Source organism: Tribolium castaneum, chromosome 7 (genome assembly GCF_031307605.1).
Source record: "Tribolium castaneum strain GA2 chromosome 7, icTriCast1.1, whole genome shotgun sequence".
Lineage (NCBI taxonomy): Eukaryota > Metazoa > Arthropoda > Insecta > Coleoptera > Tenebrionidae > Tribolium > Tribolium castaneum.
This window is the reverse complement of record NC_087400.1, coordinates 7403261-7419907: the sequence shown is the minus strand read 5'-3', so window position 1 is coordinate 7419907 and position 16647 is coordinate 7403261. Positions and strand designations below refer to the sequence as shown.

The 16647-nt window shown below is 30.9% G+C and overlaps 1 protein-coding gene and 1 long non-coding RNA gene across 6 annotated transcripts in view; one reads left to right on the top strand and one right to left on the bottom strand.

Moving 5' to 3' along the window:
- rols (rolling pebbles) overlaps positions 1-16647 on the top strand; it is a 141217-nt gene that overhangs the window by 56535 nt on the left and 68035 nt on the right. For 2 of the 5 annotated variants that reach the window (XM_015978284.2, XM_064357785.1), the window contains exons 1-2: positions 9144-9328; positions 10136-10375. The exons of the other annotated variants lie outside the window; for them this stretch is intronic. In XM_015978284.2, coding sequence (XP_015833770.1) covers positions 10318-10375 — 58 coding nt within the window. In that variant the 5' untranslated portion in view covers positions 9144-9328; positions 10136-10317. Of the gene's footprint in view, positions 1-9143; positions 9329-10135; positions 10376-16647 lie in introns of those variants that run through there. 5 annotated transcript variants of the gene reach the window in all.
- Positions 4210-5489, bottom strand: LOC107397593 (uncharacterized). Its single transcript, XR_010334917.1, has 3 exons — positions 5238-5489; positions 4404-5184; positions 4210-4356 (listed from the first exon to the last, which is right to left on the bottom strand). It is a non-coding gene; the product is annotated as an uncharacterized LOC107397593 (long non-coding RNA).

The following is a 16647-nucleotide window of genomic DNA, read 5'->3' as shown; positions in this document are numbered from 1 at the left end:
TAGCTCTTTGCGTAAATTTCGCGTAATTGCGAAAAAACCGCATCATCACTACTCCGGATCTAAGTCCCGTAGAAAATCAGGTTACAGCTTTCCGTAGCATCGCATAAACAAGCTTCTGTAGCGCGTAGCAGGAAATGCGTTTTCAGAGCCGTCCTAAAACCTGCTCTACAAGCCATCGAGTGGCTTCTATTCAAACCACCACACCAATAAAAAATTATCGCATAAATATACTGGTTACATAAGTGGTTCGTGGCAATTTTCATAGCACTGCAACTGTCGTTATATAAATTACAGGAACATTTCAAGCATATCCAGGTGGATGGGGAATGCGAGCGGATGTAATTGCCTCACTGGAAAGAAACTTGTATTTTCGTGTTTTTCTCCAAAGGTCAAACTACCCTATATCGCGACGGGTTTATCGCATAAATCACGGAGATTTATTGTAAAACATATTCGGACAACCGCAAATATGACTTACAAGAGATAACCTAGAAGAGCCGTGTTAAGTTTGCTTGTCGCGCATACAATTCGATGCATTATTCAAAATAGAAGTTGTTGGCATTTCGGGACACATTTCTTTCGTGCGAGATGAAGTTGTTAACAAGCGGCCGTTAAAAACGAAAAAATCCACTGATTATGGACAAGAAGTTGCCCACAAACACGTTTCATCTATAAATAGAGCAAGAGTTGCAAAAATCGCGCAATTTACCGGCATAGCCTTGGCTTTTCGTAATTACACACTCGTGAGGGACTATCCCATTTGGAATGACTTTTAGTCAGATTAACTCAAAAAAAAGCCAAGGAGTACCGAAGTTTTTTTTATAAAAAATTCAACTGAAAATACTTTTGTGCTGCGTTTTCAAGTAAAAACTGAACAAATTTAACAAAACAGGCAATTTATTTGTTACACTTGCTACAAATTTTTATTAACCACAATTTTTTAAAGTAGCCGTACTTTTGCATACAGCGATTTTGGTGAAAATTCCCGAAAAAGGTCAATTTTTATTTTTCCTTGCCTACTATTTGATGCATATGGTTTTTGTTTATTTGTTGTCAGAAATGCACAGCCACCTCTAACTTTTTTTTTTCAAATGTAATGTATGTCAAGTGACACCTCGTACGAAAGCCCTTTTCAGAAGCATTACAACGCACTATTTGTTTTTCGAATTTTTTCAAAGCCTACGTGATAAAAAAATAAAAACTTATTTTATAAGTTGAACATTATTTAATGCAACAATTATTCAAAATAGACACCGTTTCTCTCCTAGAAAATAACATAACGATAGTAGCATGAATTTCTAACATTTTGCAACATTTCTAGCAAGATTTGCCTAATTTCAATTTATAAAAATTGGTTTTCATTTTTTTATCGCGTAGGCTTTGGAAATATTCTGAAAACAAAGAGTGCGTTGTATTTCTTGAAAAGTGCTCTTTCACATGAGGTGACACTTGACATACCGTTACATTCGAAAAAAAAAGTTAGAGGTGGCTGGGCATTTTTGAAAACAAAAACCGCATGCACCAAATGATGTGCAAAGAAAATCAAAAATCGACCTGTGCCAAGATTTTTTACAAAAAACGCTTATATCCAAGTTACAAATTTTATTTTAGTCGATGATTCCACACTGCTTTAATTTGGGCATTGACAATATTTAGAAAACAAAGAGTGCGTTGTACTGCTTTCGAAGTGCTCTTTTACATGAGGTGTCACATTTGAAAAAAACAGTTGAAGGTGGCTATGTAATTTTGACAGCAAATAAAAAAAACATATCCACCAAATAATGGGCAAGAAAAAACAAAAAGTGATCTGTTTCTAGAATTTTTACAAAAATTGGCTATATTCCAGTTATGATTTTTATTCCAATTAAAAATTCCACACTGTATAGTATTAATTTTTTTTTAAATTATTCCAATTTTTTTTGTGTATTTTTGTATTTTTTGTGGGTTTTGGAAATTTTTTGTGCAAATCTTGCAAAATAAATAGATGTGTGATTCAAAAATAATTTATTATTGATTACACAAGCCAATTTGTTTTCTTAAATTATATTTAAAAAAAAAAGTTGCTAGTAGTTTCCATTTCTCAGTTTGTATAGAACCAAGGCATAAGAACAGGAGGTCCTCACGATCTAAAAAAATATATACATATTTTTATATTTTTTTGAAACGACAACTTATTCACTTACTTTAATTGCAAACTGGTAATTGAGTGTTATCCCAGCCCATGAAAAAGTCTTAGGTTTCAAGCAATTAGCCATGAAAATTAAAACAATTTTCCTGTTTGGAACGTTCCAACTGTACCACGGACAAGTGGCTATAGCATCGAAAATTAGACCAGTCTAAAAATTGCAAATTTTTGGATTTTCCAAAAACAAAATTTTCTTACTTTATCACTAAATCTTTGACCTGCTTTGGCAAAAGTGGCAACGATTAGAACATTACAAATTGCAACTACTGTTAAGCGTATTTTGAGAATAAATCTTGTGTTTTCCAAACTCTAAAATGAGTAAAAAATGTGAAAGAAATATAGGTGTCAACATTTTTTTACATAGAGAACAAAGAACGAGACAGCAATTGAACTTAGAGCCCCTAATAAAATAAATACAGGCATTGCGGTTTTCGTCAAGTCAATCAACCTTGCCATCCATCTAAAACAAAACCTAATTTTGGCAATTTTCAACAAACTTTACCTCTCCAGAGCGACGTGATACGAAATGCAGTCTCGCAACTGTTTGAAAACTTCGTCCTGGCAATAATTTTCTCCTGATATTTTTGTAATTTTCTCATTTATTAAACTTATTTGCAAGTTGAGATGCAGCGTGAAATATAATATAACCCCCGGTAGTTGGAACGAATTAAAAGAGCTTGACATAAACGTAAATACGTAAAAATAGTACGGAATTACGGACCAATCCCCAAAATATTTTTCATAGACTTGACTGAACATAAACAAGTCGTTAACATGTCCCCAAACCGGGTACAAAATAACCGCCAACAACACAAAGCAACTTAGAGCAAAATAAGTTTGTTTCTTAACTTGTAAAGCTTCAGTTGCTACTGATTGTTGCATCGCATGACTAGAATCTCCAATTTTCCAAAAGTGCAACTCACGTTGTTCCTCGAGAATTTTGAGAGGTTTTGCAAACATAATCACAAAAATTTTGACGCTTATTACCTGAAAAATGTGAAAGAACACGATTGTACTTGATTTTTACTTACATATGTCATAAGACACATCATGCAGCCGTAACGCGACGAAAGCTCGAAGCTGAAATTTGTGACCAAGTAGTGAATTTCGAGAATTAGGGACAGAAAGTGGAAAAGAAGAGTGATACAAGTGTGGATTTTCATCGATTTGCTGTAAGGAAAATCAATAAAAACGCGTCGCAAAGTCAGGTAAGGATTGTCCAAATCTGGGGTTTTTTCTGCACACATTTTTAATAAATGTTTGAGGGCTTGGAAGCTCATTAATTGAGCTTTTCACTGATCAACGCTGTTTTAACGATTTATCCCACAAACAAATTATTTTCCCATCGATTTCACAAAACGACGAACAAATGTATTACTGCATATATTATTAAACGAGATTAGTATTTAATAAGATGGTAGATGCTTTTTTAACTTTTTTCCTCAACTTTAACTTTACAAAACGGAATATCTACCGTATTATGCGAAAGGAAAGATCGACCCACAGTATTTTTTTGTTTATTTTGTTTAACATAAATATATTGTTGTAACTTATATAGGTACAATCACGATCAAGAAGAATGACACCCCTACCAACCAGACTGGACACACAATATCCAGCTAATTTATAAACTAGCCAAATGTACACTCTACACATATCATATCAAAGATTTATGGCTGCGGTTTTAAGGGTGTCATTCTTTTTGATCGTCACTGTACCTATATATCTCTAGAATGAAAAGGGACAAAAAATGTTGAACTTATGAACCGAAATTACAAATGCGAACTAAACTTTTCCCACTAAAATATTTTATTAAATTCTCTAAAAAAATAATAAATTAAAATTTTTCAACAAATTTCGTTAAACTGTATGTTTTTCAAAATAGTGATGGTTACAAAGCAGTTAACTTGCTACTTTTCATATCTCCAGTTATACAAAACCAAAGCGTAAGAGTAAGACATTTTGACGATCTGGTAACAGAAAGTTATTTTTACGGATTGACTTTTCCATTTCCTTACAGTTACAGTAAATTGATAGTCGAGTTTAACGCCGCCCCACGAAAAAGTCATTGGTTTTAAACAATTCAGCATAAATATCAACATAATTTTCCGATTTTGAGCGTTCCAACTGTACCAAGGACATGCTACTACAGCATCAAAAATTGAGTCAGACTGAAAAAACGAAAAATTAAGATCATCACAACTTGAATTTTTATTACATTATCACTAAATTCTTGTCCAGCTTCAGCAAAAATCCAAAGAATCAGAACATTACAGACTGAAATTACGACCAAACGTATTTCAAAAATTAGAGTCATGTTTTGAAGATTCTAAAAAAAATTGTTATACGACAAAAAATTTTTTTTAATCAGTACATAAAGAATGAAAAATGAGACAGCAATAGAATTAATAGCACCCAAGAAGAGGTAAAAAGGCAGAGCTGATTCCAACTCATTTTGAAATATATTTGTCCATCTGGAAGTAGAAATTAGATCGCAAAAAAATTAATTAAATTGACCTTCTTAGCCTCACGTGGTGAGCAACACATGAGCATAATTTTTGGTAAATCTCGCTCTGGCGGGATTTTTCTGAAATTTTGCCAAGTTTGTCATTTATTAAGCTTATCTGTAAGTTTAGGTGAAATATAAAATATGATACAACTGCTGGTAAACAAATAGAGTTGTAAGCGATCGAAGGAAACGTGGAAACGTAAATACAGAAGGGAATAATGGCCCAACTTCCAAAATAATTCCTATACACTCGACCAAACATGAACAAATCGTTCAAATCCCCAAAAATTGGGAACAAAACAAACCCTAACGCCACAAACCACGATAGAACAAAAAACGTTTTTTTCCTAATTTTTGAAGATTCCGCGTTCACCACTTTTTGTGTTTCTTCACTACTTTCTTCAAGTTTCCAGAAATGAGAAAGACGCTCTTCCTCCAAAAATTTGATATGTCTGGCAAATAAAATTTCCAATAGTTTAGCCAAAACGATCTGGACATTTGACTAATAAAAACATTATTTTACATTTATGAGGAGGTACTTACATAAGTCATGAGGCACATCATGCAACCATAACGTGAAAAGAGTTCCACATTAAAGTTTGTAATCATGTAATAAGTTTCGAGGAGTAAAGTCAAGAAGTGAAACACGAAAGTGATTTTAGTGTAGATTATCATGTGGCTAGTGAAAGCAAAATCGACAAAAACGCGTCTCAGAACGATATAAGGGTTGTCAGAGTCTTGAGCTTTCATTGTGAGGTGTTTCAGTAGTAAAAATAACTTAACCATAATATGGAATCAATAACTGACCTGCCTTATATTCGATGATTTTCCTCAAGGTCTCATACATTAATAAATACCATTAAGTTTAAACTGTATAATAATAATCATAAACATAATAAAATTAAATTTAAATTAAGGTTGAAAAATACAAAGCAAAAGTAAACGCATCGTTCAAAACACGGAAAATTTTAAAACCGTAATTTTTGATCTGGTTAGAGGCAATTTTAATTTTCGATTAAAAAAATTAAATTCTAAATCCGTTTCCAAGTTTTGTTCTAAGATTTTTAGTTTTAAAGATATTGGACGAAACGTAGTAGTATTATGTTTTCCAATCAACCAAAAATTAAAAATAAGATAGAAATGAAAATAAAAATTGATTTAGGACAACATGCAATCCTTTTTACTAGATAATTATCCATTTCTAAGCGTAATTTTGTAGTAATCGAATCAAAATTGTTTAAATATACGATTTGAAAATTTCAAAAGTGACCTATTGGACATAAAATTGCCTGATGATTCCAAATCTGTCGAGTTTTTGTTCTACGGTTTGTAGTTTTGGAGATATTGGACGAAAATGCTCCATTTTAAACATAAAAATATAAACATGAAAAATATATATAAAAAAAAATATTTAAAAAAATGTTTTTTTGAAAAAAAACTTTTATTTAGAAGATACACTAAAAAATAAAAAATAATGTCAAAAAATAAAATTAGGTCAGAAACTGAAAGAGGACAAAATCACATATGAATGTGCAATATTGAAGAATAGAAAATAGTAGATAAGAAGAACACTTCTTACCTACTATTTCCTATTTCCTGTTTTTTTTTGTAAATATACAAAAAAAACGGGAATTTTAAGGAACTTCCAACCATACCCAGACATCTTTAGTTTCTCAAATTATTTACTGCTTGTTCGGTTTTCAACGTTTTGTATTTTCTGTTTACTTCACTTTATTTATAAGTTTTGCTTACATCTTATATCATTTCCGCTATAGTTTTTATTCTCTCTCTGTTCCTCTAAAGTAAAAGAATACATGAAGAGATCAAAAAACAAAATTAGATATAAAGGAGACAAGAAAATATAACAAAAAACGAAAAGAGACAATACCTAATGAGAAAAGAGAACGAAAAAACCATAGTGAAGAAAATAACAACAAAAATAGAGAAAGAATTACTCATTTTGTAACAAGCGACTATAGCCAACAAACGAAAAAGTGCAACCTTCAAATACTACAGTCAAGAAAAATTTAAATATTTCAGTTTGATTCAATTTTTATCTTTGTAACGTTACAATTTACAATACTAAAATCTTGGGTTTAAAAAAAATTTTTCTATTGTTGTTATGTTGTGTAATTGCTTGTTTGCTTTAGAAATAACAGCCTTAATGGAATTAATGTTTAATTAATTCCATTAATTAATTAATTAATTCCATTATTTAATTAATGTAATAATGAAAAGTGGAATCTGCAAATAATTTGAAGAACTCCCAATCATACCAAGACATCTTTACTTTCTCAAAATTTTTGCTGCTTGTTTTCTGGTTCAATCTTTTTGTATTTTTTGTTCACTTTTTTTATATTGTTTACATATACCATTTTCTCTCTAGCTTTCACTCTCATCGCTTCTTCTAATAATAATTTTAAAAAAAGGCAAAGAACATATGGATTGATCAAGATACATAATCAGTAATAAAGGAGAAAGGAAACTAAAATACAAAAATTTAAAAGAAAATGTTTTTTTAGAATTTAGCTTTTATTTAAAAGAGGCACTAAAAAGTAAAAAATTATTATTACAAACTAGGATTGTAAAATTTATAAAATCTTTGGGAACAGTGCTTAATTTAACAAAGTAATTCTGTAATATCGTATTGTTATGACTTATGACCGTTCCCAAAGCTTTTGTAAATTTTAAAATCCTAATTTGTCATCAAAAATATTCGTCTCTGATAGAAAATATATATTTTTTACTTTTTAATGCATCTTTTAAATAAAAACTTTTTTTCGAAAAAAATTTTTTTAGTTTTTTTATTTATTGATTTATAGTTTTTACTTATTCTAAATGTCTTTTTCTCTGAGATTTAGTTTCGCCTATTAATCACCATTATTTTGCTAATTTGTGCAAACTTGTTTAGTTGTATGTGACAGAAAACAGCTGTACCTCTGTTCTGTATCTATACTCTATCGTCCAAGATAAACGAATTCAAAAAAAAAAAAAATAGCGCAATGTGTTTGTAAAGAAACGTAATGAAAATGCTTAGGAATTAATATACAGGTGCTCAAAAACTGGCGCACCAACTCAGTGGTACGTTATTGAGAAGCAAGAGCAGATTACGGGAAAAATGTTGAAAAAATTCCTGAAGTCATATTTTAAAAAATCTGGAGCTACAAACTTATTGTGTTAACTTCTTTAGTTTTCATTATTTTTTTATGTTTTTATGTTTCATACCAGGTAATAGTTCCGTAACAAAACGATGAATAATTATTTTTAAATTTACTATCATATTTTAGGAGTTTTTTTAATTTAAAGAAATTAAAATTCATCCAAAAAATCACAATGTGTAGATGTGCCAACACTGGGAATTATTTCCTAGGAAACCGTTTCAAAAATAATTTACTTTTATTGTTGATCAAATCCTATTGCGATCATGACTGTTAGACAACGTTGCCACATATCATTTATCCAAAATCCGTTATTTATCAATAACTTTAATACAAAGAATTTTTTTACTATTTTTACCTTTATATGTAACCACTTCTTTACCACACACCATTGAGTTGGTGCGCCAGTTTTTGAGCACGCTGTATTTTCCTATGACCAACATACCATTAATGTTGGTATAAGTTACGGTATGTACACATTGAAAACCCATTTATAAAGAGCTTCAAAACTCCATTTAACCCCTTTAGAGAGTATTTAACCACATGGGATTGCATTGTCGCGCAGATTACGTAAGTATGCAAAATTTCAATTCATTGGGACAATGGAAACCTTTTAAAATTTTGCTCAAAAAATATGAAATAGACAGACAGACAACAAAGCAAGTTAAATAAAAACTTTTAAAAGATTAAAAATTGGTTTATTTTTTAATTGTTTTTTACCTGCTTCTGAACAAAATGTTGTGGCAATTGAGCCAAAATGGCGCAAATAATCCGAATAAGACAACTTGGTTAACATTTTTTAGTCACGATCACAATATCCAAGAATTTTTGTTAAAAGTATGTAGCGTAAAATTATTTGAGGATTTTAAATCAGTCTTCATTTTTGTTCTCTGATTTATAGTTTTGAAGATATTGGGACGAAATATACTCGATTTTAATTTTTCCAAAAACGCCCATAAGACAAGCATTAAAGCTAACGATCCCAAACGACTTTTTTCGAACATTATTTTTTCTAAAGCATTTAAACTTCGGTTTGCATTTGCAGCAATCAGTGTTGTTCAAACTCGATCCTAGCACTTTTTTTGAGTTCCAAACGCGCTTGGAATCCCGATTTCGAATTTCGACTTACATCAAATTTTGGTGGCAGCGCAATTAGAAAATATCATTTTCTATTACGTTTTTTTATCTAATTCGGCTCAGTTCCCCGTGAACGATCTTCACCTCTCTCTTGGTCCATTTCATGGTCGCCCTACCACGACACCGAGCACTTGCATCAACCGCGAATGCATTAGTATCCGAGCTGCTGCATCGGTGCAGTCACTCTCTTCCGTTTTGCTCCGATTTATGTCAGACATAAATCTCGCAATCGGGACCGCCGACCGAAAAACCGATTCAGTTTACGTTGTTTTTGGTGCACAGTGGGCTTGTGTGCGGTGAATGATGGTCTGATGAAGTCGAGAGAAAAAAGAACGAAACGTAGGTAGCGCCGATGGTGGAAAAGAGTGAAATGTTGCGGGAATAAATGACTCACACAAGTCTGCACAAACCTCACTTATTAAAATACTCTGCATGTTTAAATACGCTTGAATTATCTGACGGGAAGAAAGATTAGATTCGAGATAAAGTGTGCATGGACTATGCAAATTAGAACATGACGTAAATTTAAAATGGAACAAGTAATCAGATTTACTACTGGGTTTTAAATGTTTGACACAAAACTGTAAATACCTGGGTATAATTTTACAAAAGTATCGTTTTATGAAATATTTGCAGTGAGGATACTTAAAACTACGTTTTATAGCCCTTGTGGTTTTCCAGTTGTAAGCATGAAAAATTGCTATCGTGTTACCACCACCGAAAAAATTAACATTCCAGTGATCTTTGACACCAAAACTTTGCCTCCTGCTAGTCTAGACTCAATCAATCATTATTTCGCTTTGTTGTTTTTTGACTTGATCTAGTTCAAAAAATTATTTTTGGTCTTGGAAAAAATCGTACCTCGTATCTCATGGTAGCAGGAAGTATCACGACCATAATTCAGCCGACGTTACCTTAATTCCAGTACTTTATAGGGAGGTAATTACAGTTCACGATCTTGCTAATTTGCTCAAAAGATCACGTATTTTTCGTGCTTTTCGGCAATAAATAAGCAGCTTTCCCGAACGATTCCCGCCGATATTTTACGCTTTTCCTTATCGAAACCGTAAAAATGTGGTTTATAACGCTACCACATTTCCTTTTATCACAGCAAGTAGCTTAATTTATTCTACTTGTCTAAATTAGGATCTTGTTGACAAATGTCGCTCCTGCTAATAAGGAAGAGATTAGAAGATTAGCAACAGCGTCATTAAGGGCCTTACAAAGGGACTTTTTCTCCTGTGTGTAAAAACTCATTACGGAGTGCAAAATGTAATCACGTCGAAAAATTGTGGCGGCCGTGTAATAAAAGAACTGTAATTGTGAAGATGCCCTCGGGGAGCATCAACGCGCGTAAAGAAGAAGATTGCGATGATGATATTGCAGGTAAGGCATTTTCACGTTTTTACCCTTTGAAGCATCAAAACTTTTGCAATAATAAGTCTCAACCGTTCATGAATAAACATCCGATTCTTGTCTAGTCAAGTTCATCCACTCTTAAGGTGTTGTAGAACCGAGTCGGTTTGCAACATCGTAAAATGGCTCATGCTTTGCATTTCAATATAGCGAGCGAGTTATTATAAGTAAATCAGTGCGTTTGGCATAAAATACATTCGAGATTTGACATACCGTAACTTCCACATTAATATTTATCGCAAAGGTATGTTCACAGATAACGAGACGTGATGCTAGGATAATAGAGGCTTTTGTTGCGCTATTGCACTAACTTTTTTCATAAAAGAAAACAAGACGAGATTACGTAAGACAAGCACAGCTAAACATGTCAGAATTTGAAAGAGATATGCTTGCTGGGCACGAAGCCACGGTTTATAGCAAAAATGAAAAGTGAATGAAGATTTCTCTGTTTTAGTTTCTTTGCGAGACACTATAATTTTTTAAGTTTTTAAGTTTTGCTTTTAGTTCTTGTTTAAGGGATTTTTTTAATTTTATTTTAATTTACATTAGCTGTATTATCTTTGTTGTATTCATTATTCAGAGTGGGATTTTTAATTGGAATAAAATTTTTTCTTGCCCATCATTTGGTGGATATGGTTTTTGTTTATCTGTTTTCAAAAATGCTCAACCACCTCTAACTTTTTTTTCAAATGTAACGGTATGTTAAGAGTCACCTCATACAAAAGAGCACTTTGCAAGGAATACAACGCACTCTTTATTTTCTGAATATTTTCAAAGCCTACGCGATAAAAAAATTAAAACCAATTTTTATAAATTGGGATTAGGCAAATCACAATAGAAATGTTACAAAATGTTAAAAATTAATGCGACTATCGTTATGTTATTTCCCAGAAGAGGAACGTTGCCCATTTTGAACAATTGTTTTATTAAATAATGTTCAACCTATAAAATTGGTTTTTATTTTTTTATCACGTAGGCTTTGAAAAAAATCAAAAAACAAAAAAAGTGCGTTGTAATGCTTGTGAAAAAGGCTTTCATACGAGGTGTCACTTGACATATCATTATATTTGAAAAAAAAAAGTTAGAGGTGGCTGTGCATTTCTGACAGCAGATAAACAAAAACCATATGCTACAAATAGTAGGCAAGGAAAAATAAAAATTGACCTGTTTCGGGAATTTTCATCAAAATCGCCTAAATCAAAGTTATGAATTTTATTCCAGTTAAAAATTTCACGCTGTATTTGTTGTAGTGCTGCTCTGTCTTGTTTTTATTTTTGAAGAAGAAGAATTGAAAACTAAGACAAACCAAAAAATAAAACATACAAAACAAAAAAGTACTAATAAATGATTTCTTTATTTTTTGGAAATAATATTTATTGGGACCTTTTTCATAATGAATAATAATAAAAAAAAAAGAAATCAGAAAATAAATTTAATTCAAAAACTACAACTACAACTAATTAAAAAAATCTGAAAATAGAAGATAGGTTGCAAATAAATAATTTGAAAAGCTAAAGGAGTTTTGGTATGTTTTGGAGTTCCTCAAACTATTTCCTACTTCAGATCCGGACTAGGTTCCATTATAAATTATTATAGAAAACAAATAAAAACAGAACGTACAAGAAAAATAAAATTTGTTTATTTTTTTGTATTTTGTTTCATCTACACTTACTATTTTTATTCTATGTATATGGTATTACACATTGATGTTTGATGTTGTCTTTTTTTAGTCTTTTGATACCGTTTTCAATTTTTATTTCATTTGTTACTTATTAAAAGAACAGATAAGTCATAATAAAACTAGAGAAAAAAATAGTAAACTTAAGAAAAATAGAAAAAAACGAACGAAAAATTCAAAACGATTGAAAAGAGAGAAAAAGCAGCAAAAAAGGTGTCTTGGTGTGTTTAGGAGCTCCTCAAATTTTTTTGTCTTTATTCTTTTCTTATTGTGTTTATCCACACTTTTACTTTTTTTCTATATTTTATTACACATTGATATTTGATGTTGTTTTTTTTCAATCTTTTGATATCGTTTTCAATTCCTATTTTATTTATTATTTATTAAAAGGACTGATGAATAACTAGAATAACTAGAATAAAAATGGTGTACCTAAGAAAAAATAGAAAAAAACAGGAACAGAAAATACAAAACGGTTGAAAAGAGAGAATAAGCAAAAACAATCAGCAAATAAAGGTGTCTTGGTGTGTTTAGGAGTTCCTCAAATTTGTCTTTGTCTTTATTCTTTCTATATTTTGTTTTATCCACACTTTTACTTTTTGTATTCTACTTCTATATCTTATTATACGACAATGATGTCTGATTTTGGCTTCGTGGAGTTTTTTGATTCCATTTTCCTTTTTGTTTTTCAATTATTATTAGAAGTGGTGCGGTAGAAGCATAAAAGCATAAACAGAAAATAGAGAAAGGTTGAAAACGAAAAATCTACAGAGAATCATGTGGGAAACTAAAAATATCTTGGTTACGAATAGGTTTGGGCATTTCTTAAAATTTTTAGTTCTTTGTTTTTTATGTATCTTGTTTCATTCTTACTTTTTATTATTATTCTTTATTTTTTGTCAGTGTTTAATTAAATTGAAATTAATTTGGGAATCTGAAGATTGGTATGTTAGGTAAGTTCCTCAAAATTTTCCATCTGTATCTTTCTGTATCTTGTTTCCACAACACTTCTTTTTCTTACTCTTCTTGATTTTATATCGTATTGAACATTATTGGACTAAAGATGTCTTGGTATACATTTTTTGTTTTTACTGTCTGTATCTTGTTTTTGTTTACTATTTTTTATTTTATTTCTTATTAAACATAGATGTCTGACTTTGTCTTCGTTCTTTTGAACTAATTTTTAACTTTAATTTTCAATTATTATTGAAAGAAATGACAGGAAACTAGACAGGAAAATTGTATTACCAAAAAAAAAGGAACAGAAAATACAAAATGACAAGCAGAATTTGGGAAACTAAAAATATCTTGGTATGTTTTTTGTGTTCTTCGCTCATTACGTGTCTTGTTTCATTCTTACTTTTTCTTTCATTCACATCTGGTTTTGTCTTCTTCTAGTCTTTCGATTCCATTTTCAGTTCTGTTTTACTTTTCTTTTGGGTGTTAGTGACTGGGAAATATTTTTCGTGTTTATTTGCATTGCATGCCGGCCACAAAAATTCGGTCTATTCCACCTCTCGGAATGAAGCAATAAATCCCCTTCACCCACTGCACTTGTGAAAAATTTATGACGCCAGGCTCAACAAAGGGGCGTTAAACCCAAGACCTACCGTCTCGTTATGACCAAACCTCGCCGTAAATTGGGGCTAAATCTCAAACAGTGCCGCCCGGATGGACCAATATACCCATCTCCGAACAGTGTTCCCTTCACCCAACACAAGCAAAAAAAGCCATTTCGGTGGAGGTCCACCTTGTACAGTATCATTTGGTGTCGTAAAAAGTAATGGGAAGTATGCAGATTATGTTAATTCCCTTCTTCAAGTCGTTTCTTGGGGAATTTTACAAATTACAAACATCCAAACCGGCCTCTTTTATTCCATGGGTGTAGAAATGGAGCAGGATTGTTGGGCGAAAAAATAACTTTTCCGTGATGAAACAAGGCGACAGGAAACCAAACGTCTTGAAAAATCTTCACGAGATAAGATGCAAGATTCCGAGAAAACGTGATTGTTTTATGCAATGTTTTTAACACTTTTATCATTCCGTATGACCTTAGTCTATTTTTATCTTCGACCATAAAAAGGGGACAAATATAGCGGGTTTGTGATCGAGCCATTAATGAGATTTGAGAACAATTGGTGTCAATGACATCCAAAGAGGTATTGTCATCAATCAATAAGAAGAGGTGAACATTCGTCTTGGCATTGCTACGAAATATTTCACAGAGAAATGAAGAGATTAACATCGCGGTTTACAACGGGAGCAATTCTGAAAATTATTTTTTAATCAGCACCTTCATGCTGCGTGAGCTTTGTTTCAAACAACAATGAAATCAACGATCGATCTAAATTATGTTAGTTACTTCCGTTTCCCGCCTAGATAAGGTTAGAAGGGGTAAAAATTTCGTTTCCATTTTTGCCCTCGAATTATTTACATGACGTAGAGCAAAGCTGTGCTTGGTGAAGCACAACTAACATTTTTCAATAAATAATCACAGCTCGCATATGCAAGTAAGGTAAACTGCGTAACTTCCGGAGAAACTTAAAATTATCTAACAAAATTCTCTTATTTTTGACGCAAATGCAAAGGTCACAAGGAGCTAATAGATACGTTAAAGCGAGCGGAAGTTACTACAATAGCCAATAAAGGATTTACACCTCATGGTTATATTGCTCTTCTGATTTCCTTATTATATCTGTTTTGTTCCTAATTTTTTTATTACTTTCTATTGATACATTTTTCCTCTTTTATTGTTTATTGTCTTGCTTTTTATTGTATATTTTTTTCTATTATTTGTACATTCGGTAACTACTTCTTTTCTTCATTTTTCTCCTATTTTCGTTGTTTTTTTTAAATTGTAAATTTGGAGGAGAAAATATAATGGCAGACATAATACATAATACATATTGAACGGAACTAGTGCATTTACACCCCATAGTTATATTACTTTTCTAATTTCCTTATTAGTTCTCTTGTTTCTTATTTTTTTATTATGTTCTCTAGATATATTTTTCCTGCTTTATTGTTTATTGTCTTGCTTTTTATTGTATATTTTTTCTATTGTTTGTACTTTCGGTACCTACTTCTTTTTCTCTATTTTTCTCCTATTTTCGTTGTTTTTTTTTAATTGTAAATTTGAAGGAGAAAACATAATGGCAGACATAATACATAACAGACATATTGAACGGAACTGACTCTCCTACAGTGGATTTACACCTCATGGTTATATTGCTCTTCTAATTTCCTTATTATATCTCTTGTTACTTATTTTTTAATTATTTTCTCTAGGTATATTTTTTTTGTTTTATTCTTTATTGTCTTGCTTTTTATTGTATATAATTTTTCTATTATGTGTATTTTCGGTAACTACTTCTTTTCCTTTATTTTTCTCTTATTTTCGTCGTTTTTTTTAAATTGTAATTTTTGAGGAGAAAACATAATGACAGATATAATACATAATAGACATATTGAACGGAACTGACTCTCCTACAGTGGATTTACACTTCATGGTTATATTGCTCTTCTAATTTCTTTATTATATCTCTTGTTTCTTATTTTTATTATTTTTTCTACATATATTTTCCCTGCTTTATTGTTTATTGTCTTGCTTTTTATTGTATATTTTTTCTATTATTTGTACTTTTGGTAACAACTTCTTTTCTTTCATTTTTCTCCTATTTTGGTTATTTTTTTTTAAATTGTATGTTTGAGGAGAAAACATAATGGCAGACATAATACATAATAGACATATTGAACGGAACTAGTGCATTTACACCCCATAGTTATATTACTTTTCTAATTTCCTTATTATTTCTCTTGTTTCTTATTTTTTTATTATGTTCTCTAGATATATTTTTCCTGCTTTATTGTTTATTGTCTTGCTTTTTATTGTATATTTTTTCTATTGTTTGTACTTTCGGTACCTACTTCTTTTTCTCTATTTTTCTCCTATTTTCGTTGTTTTTTTTTAATTGTAAATTTGAAGGAGAAAACATAATGGCAGACATAATACATAACAGACATATTGAACGGAACTGACTCTCCTACAGTGGATTTACACCTCTTGGTTATATTGCTCTTCTAATTTCCTTATTACATCTCTTGTTACTTATTTTTTTATTATTTTCTCTAGGTATATTTTTCTTGTTTTATTGTTTATTGTCTTGCTTTTTATTGTATATATTTTTTCTATTATGTGTATTTTCGGTAACTACTTCTTTTCCTTTATTTTTCTCCTATTTTCGTAGTTTTTTTTAAATTGTAATTTTTGAGGAGAAAATATAATGACAGATATAATACATAATAGACATATTGAACGGAACTGACTCTCCTACAGTGGATTTACACTTCATGGTTATATTGCTCTTCTAATTTCTTTATTATATCTCTTGTTCCTTATTTTTTTATTATTTTTTCTAGATATATTTTTCCTGCTTTATTGTTTATTGTCTTGCTTTTTGTTGTATATTTTTTCTATTATTTGTACTTTCGGTAACTACTTCTTTTCTTTCATTTTTCTCCCATTTTCGTTATTATTTTTGAATTGTAAATTTGGAGAAAAAAC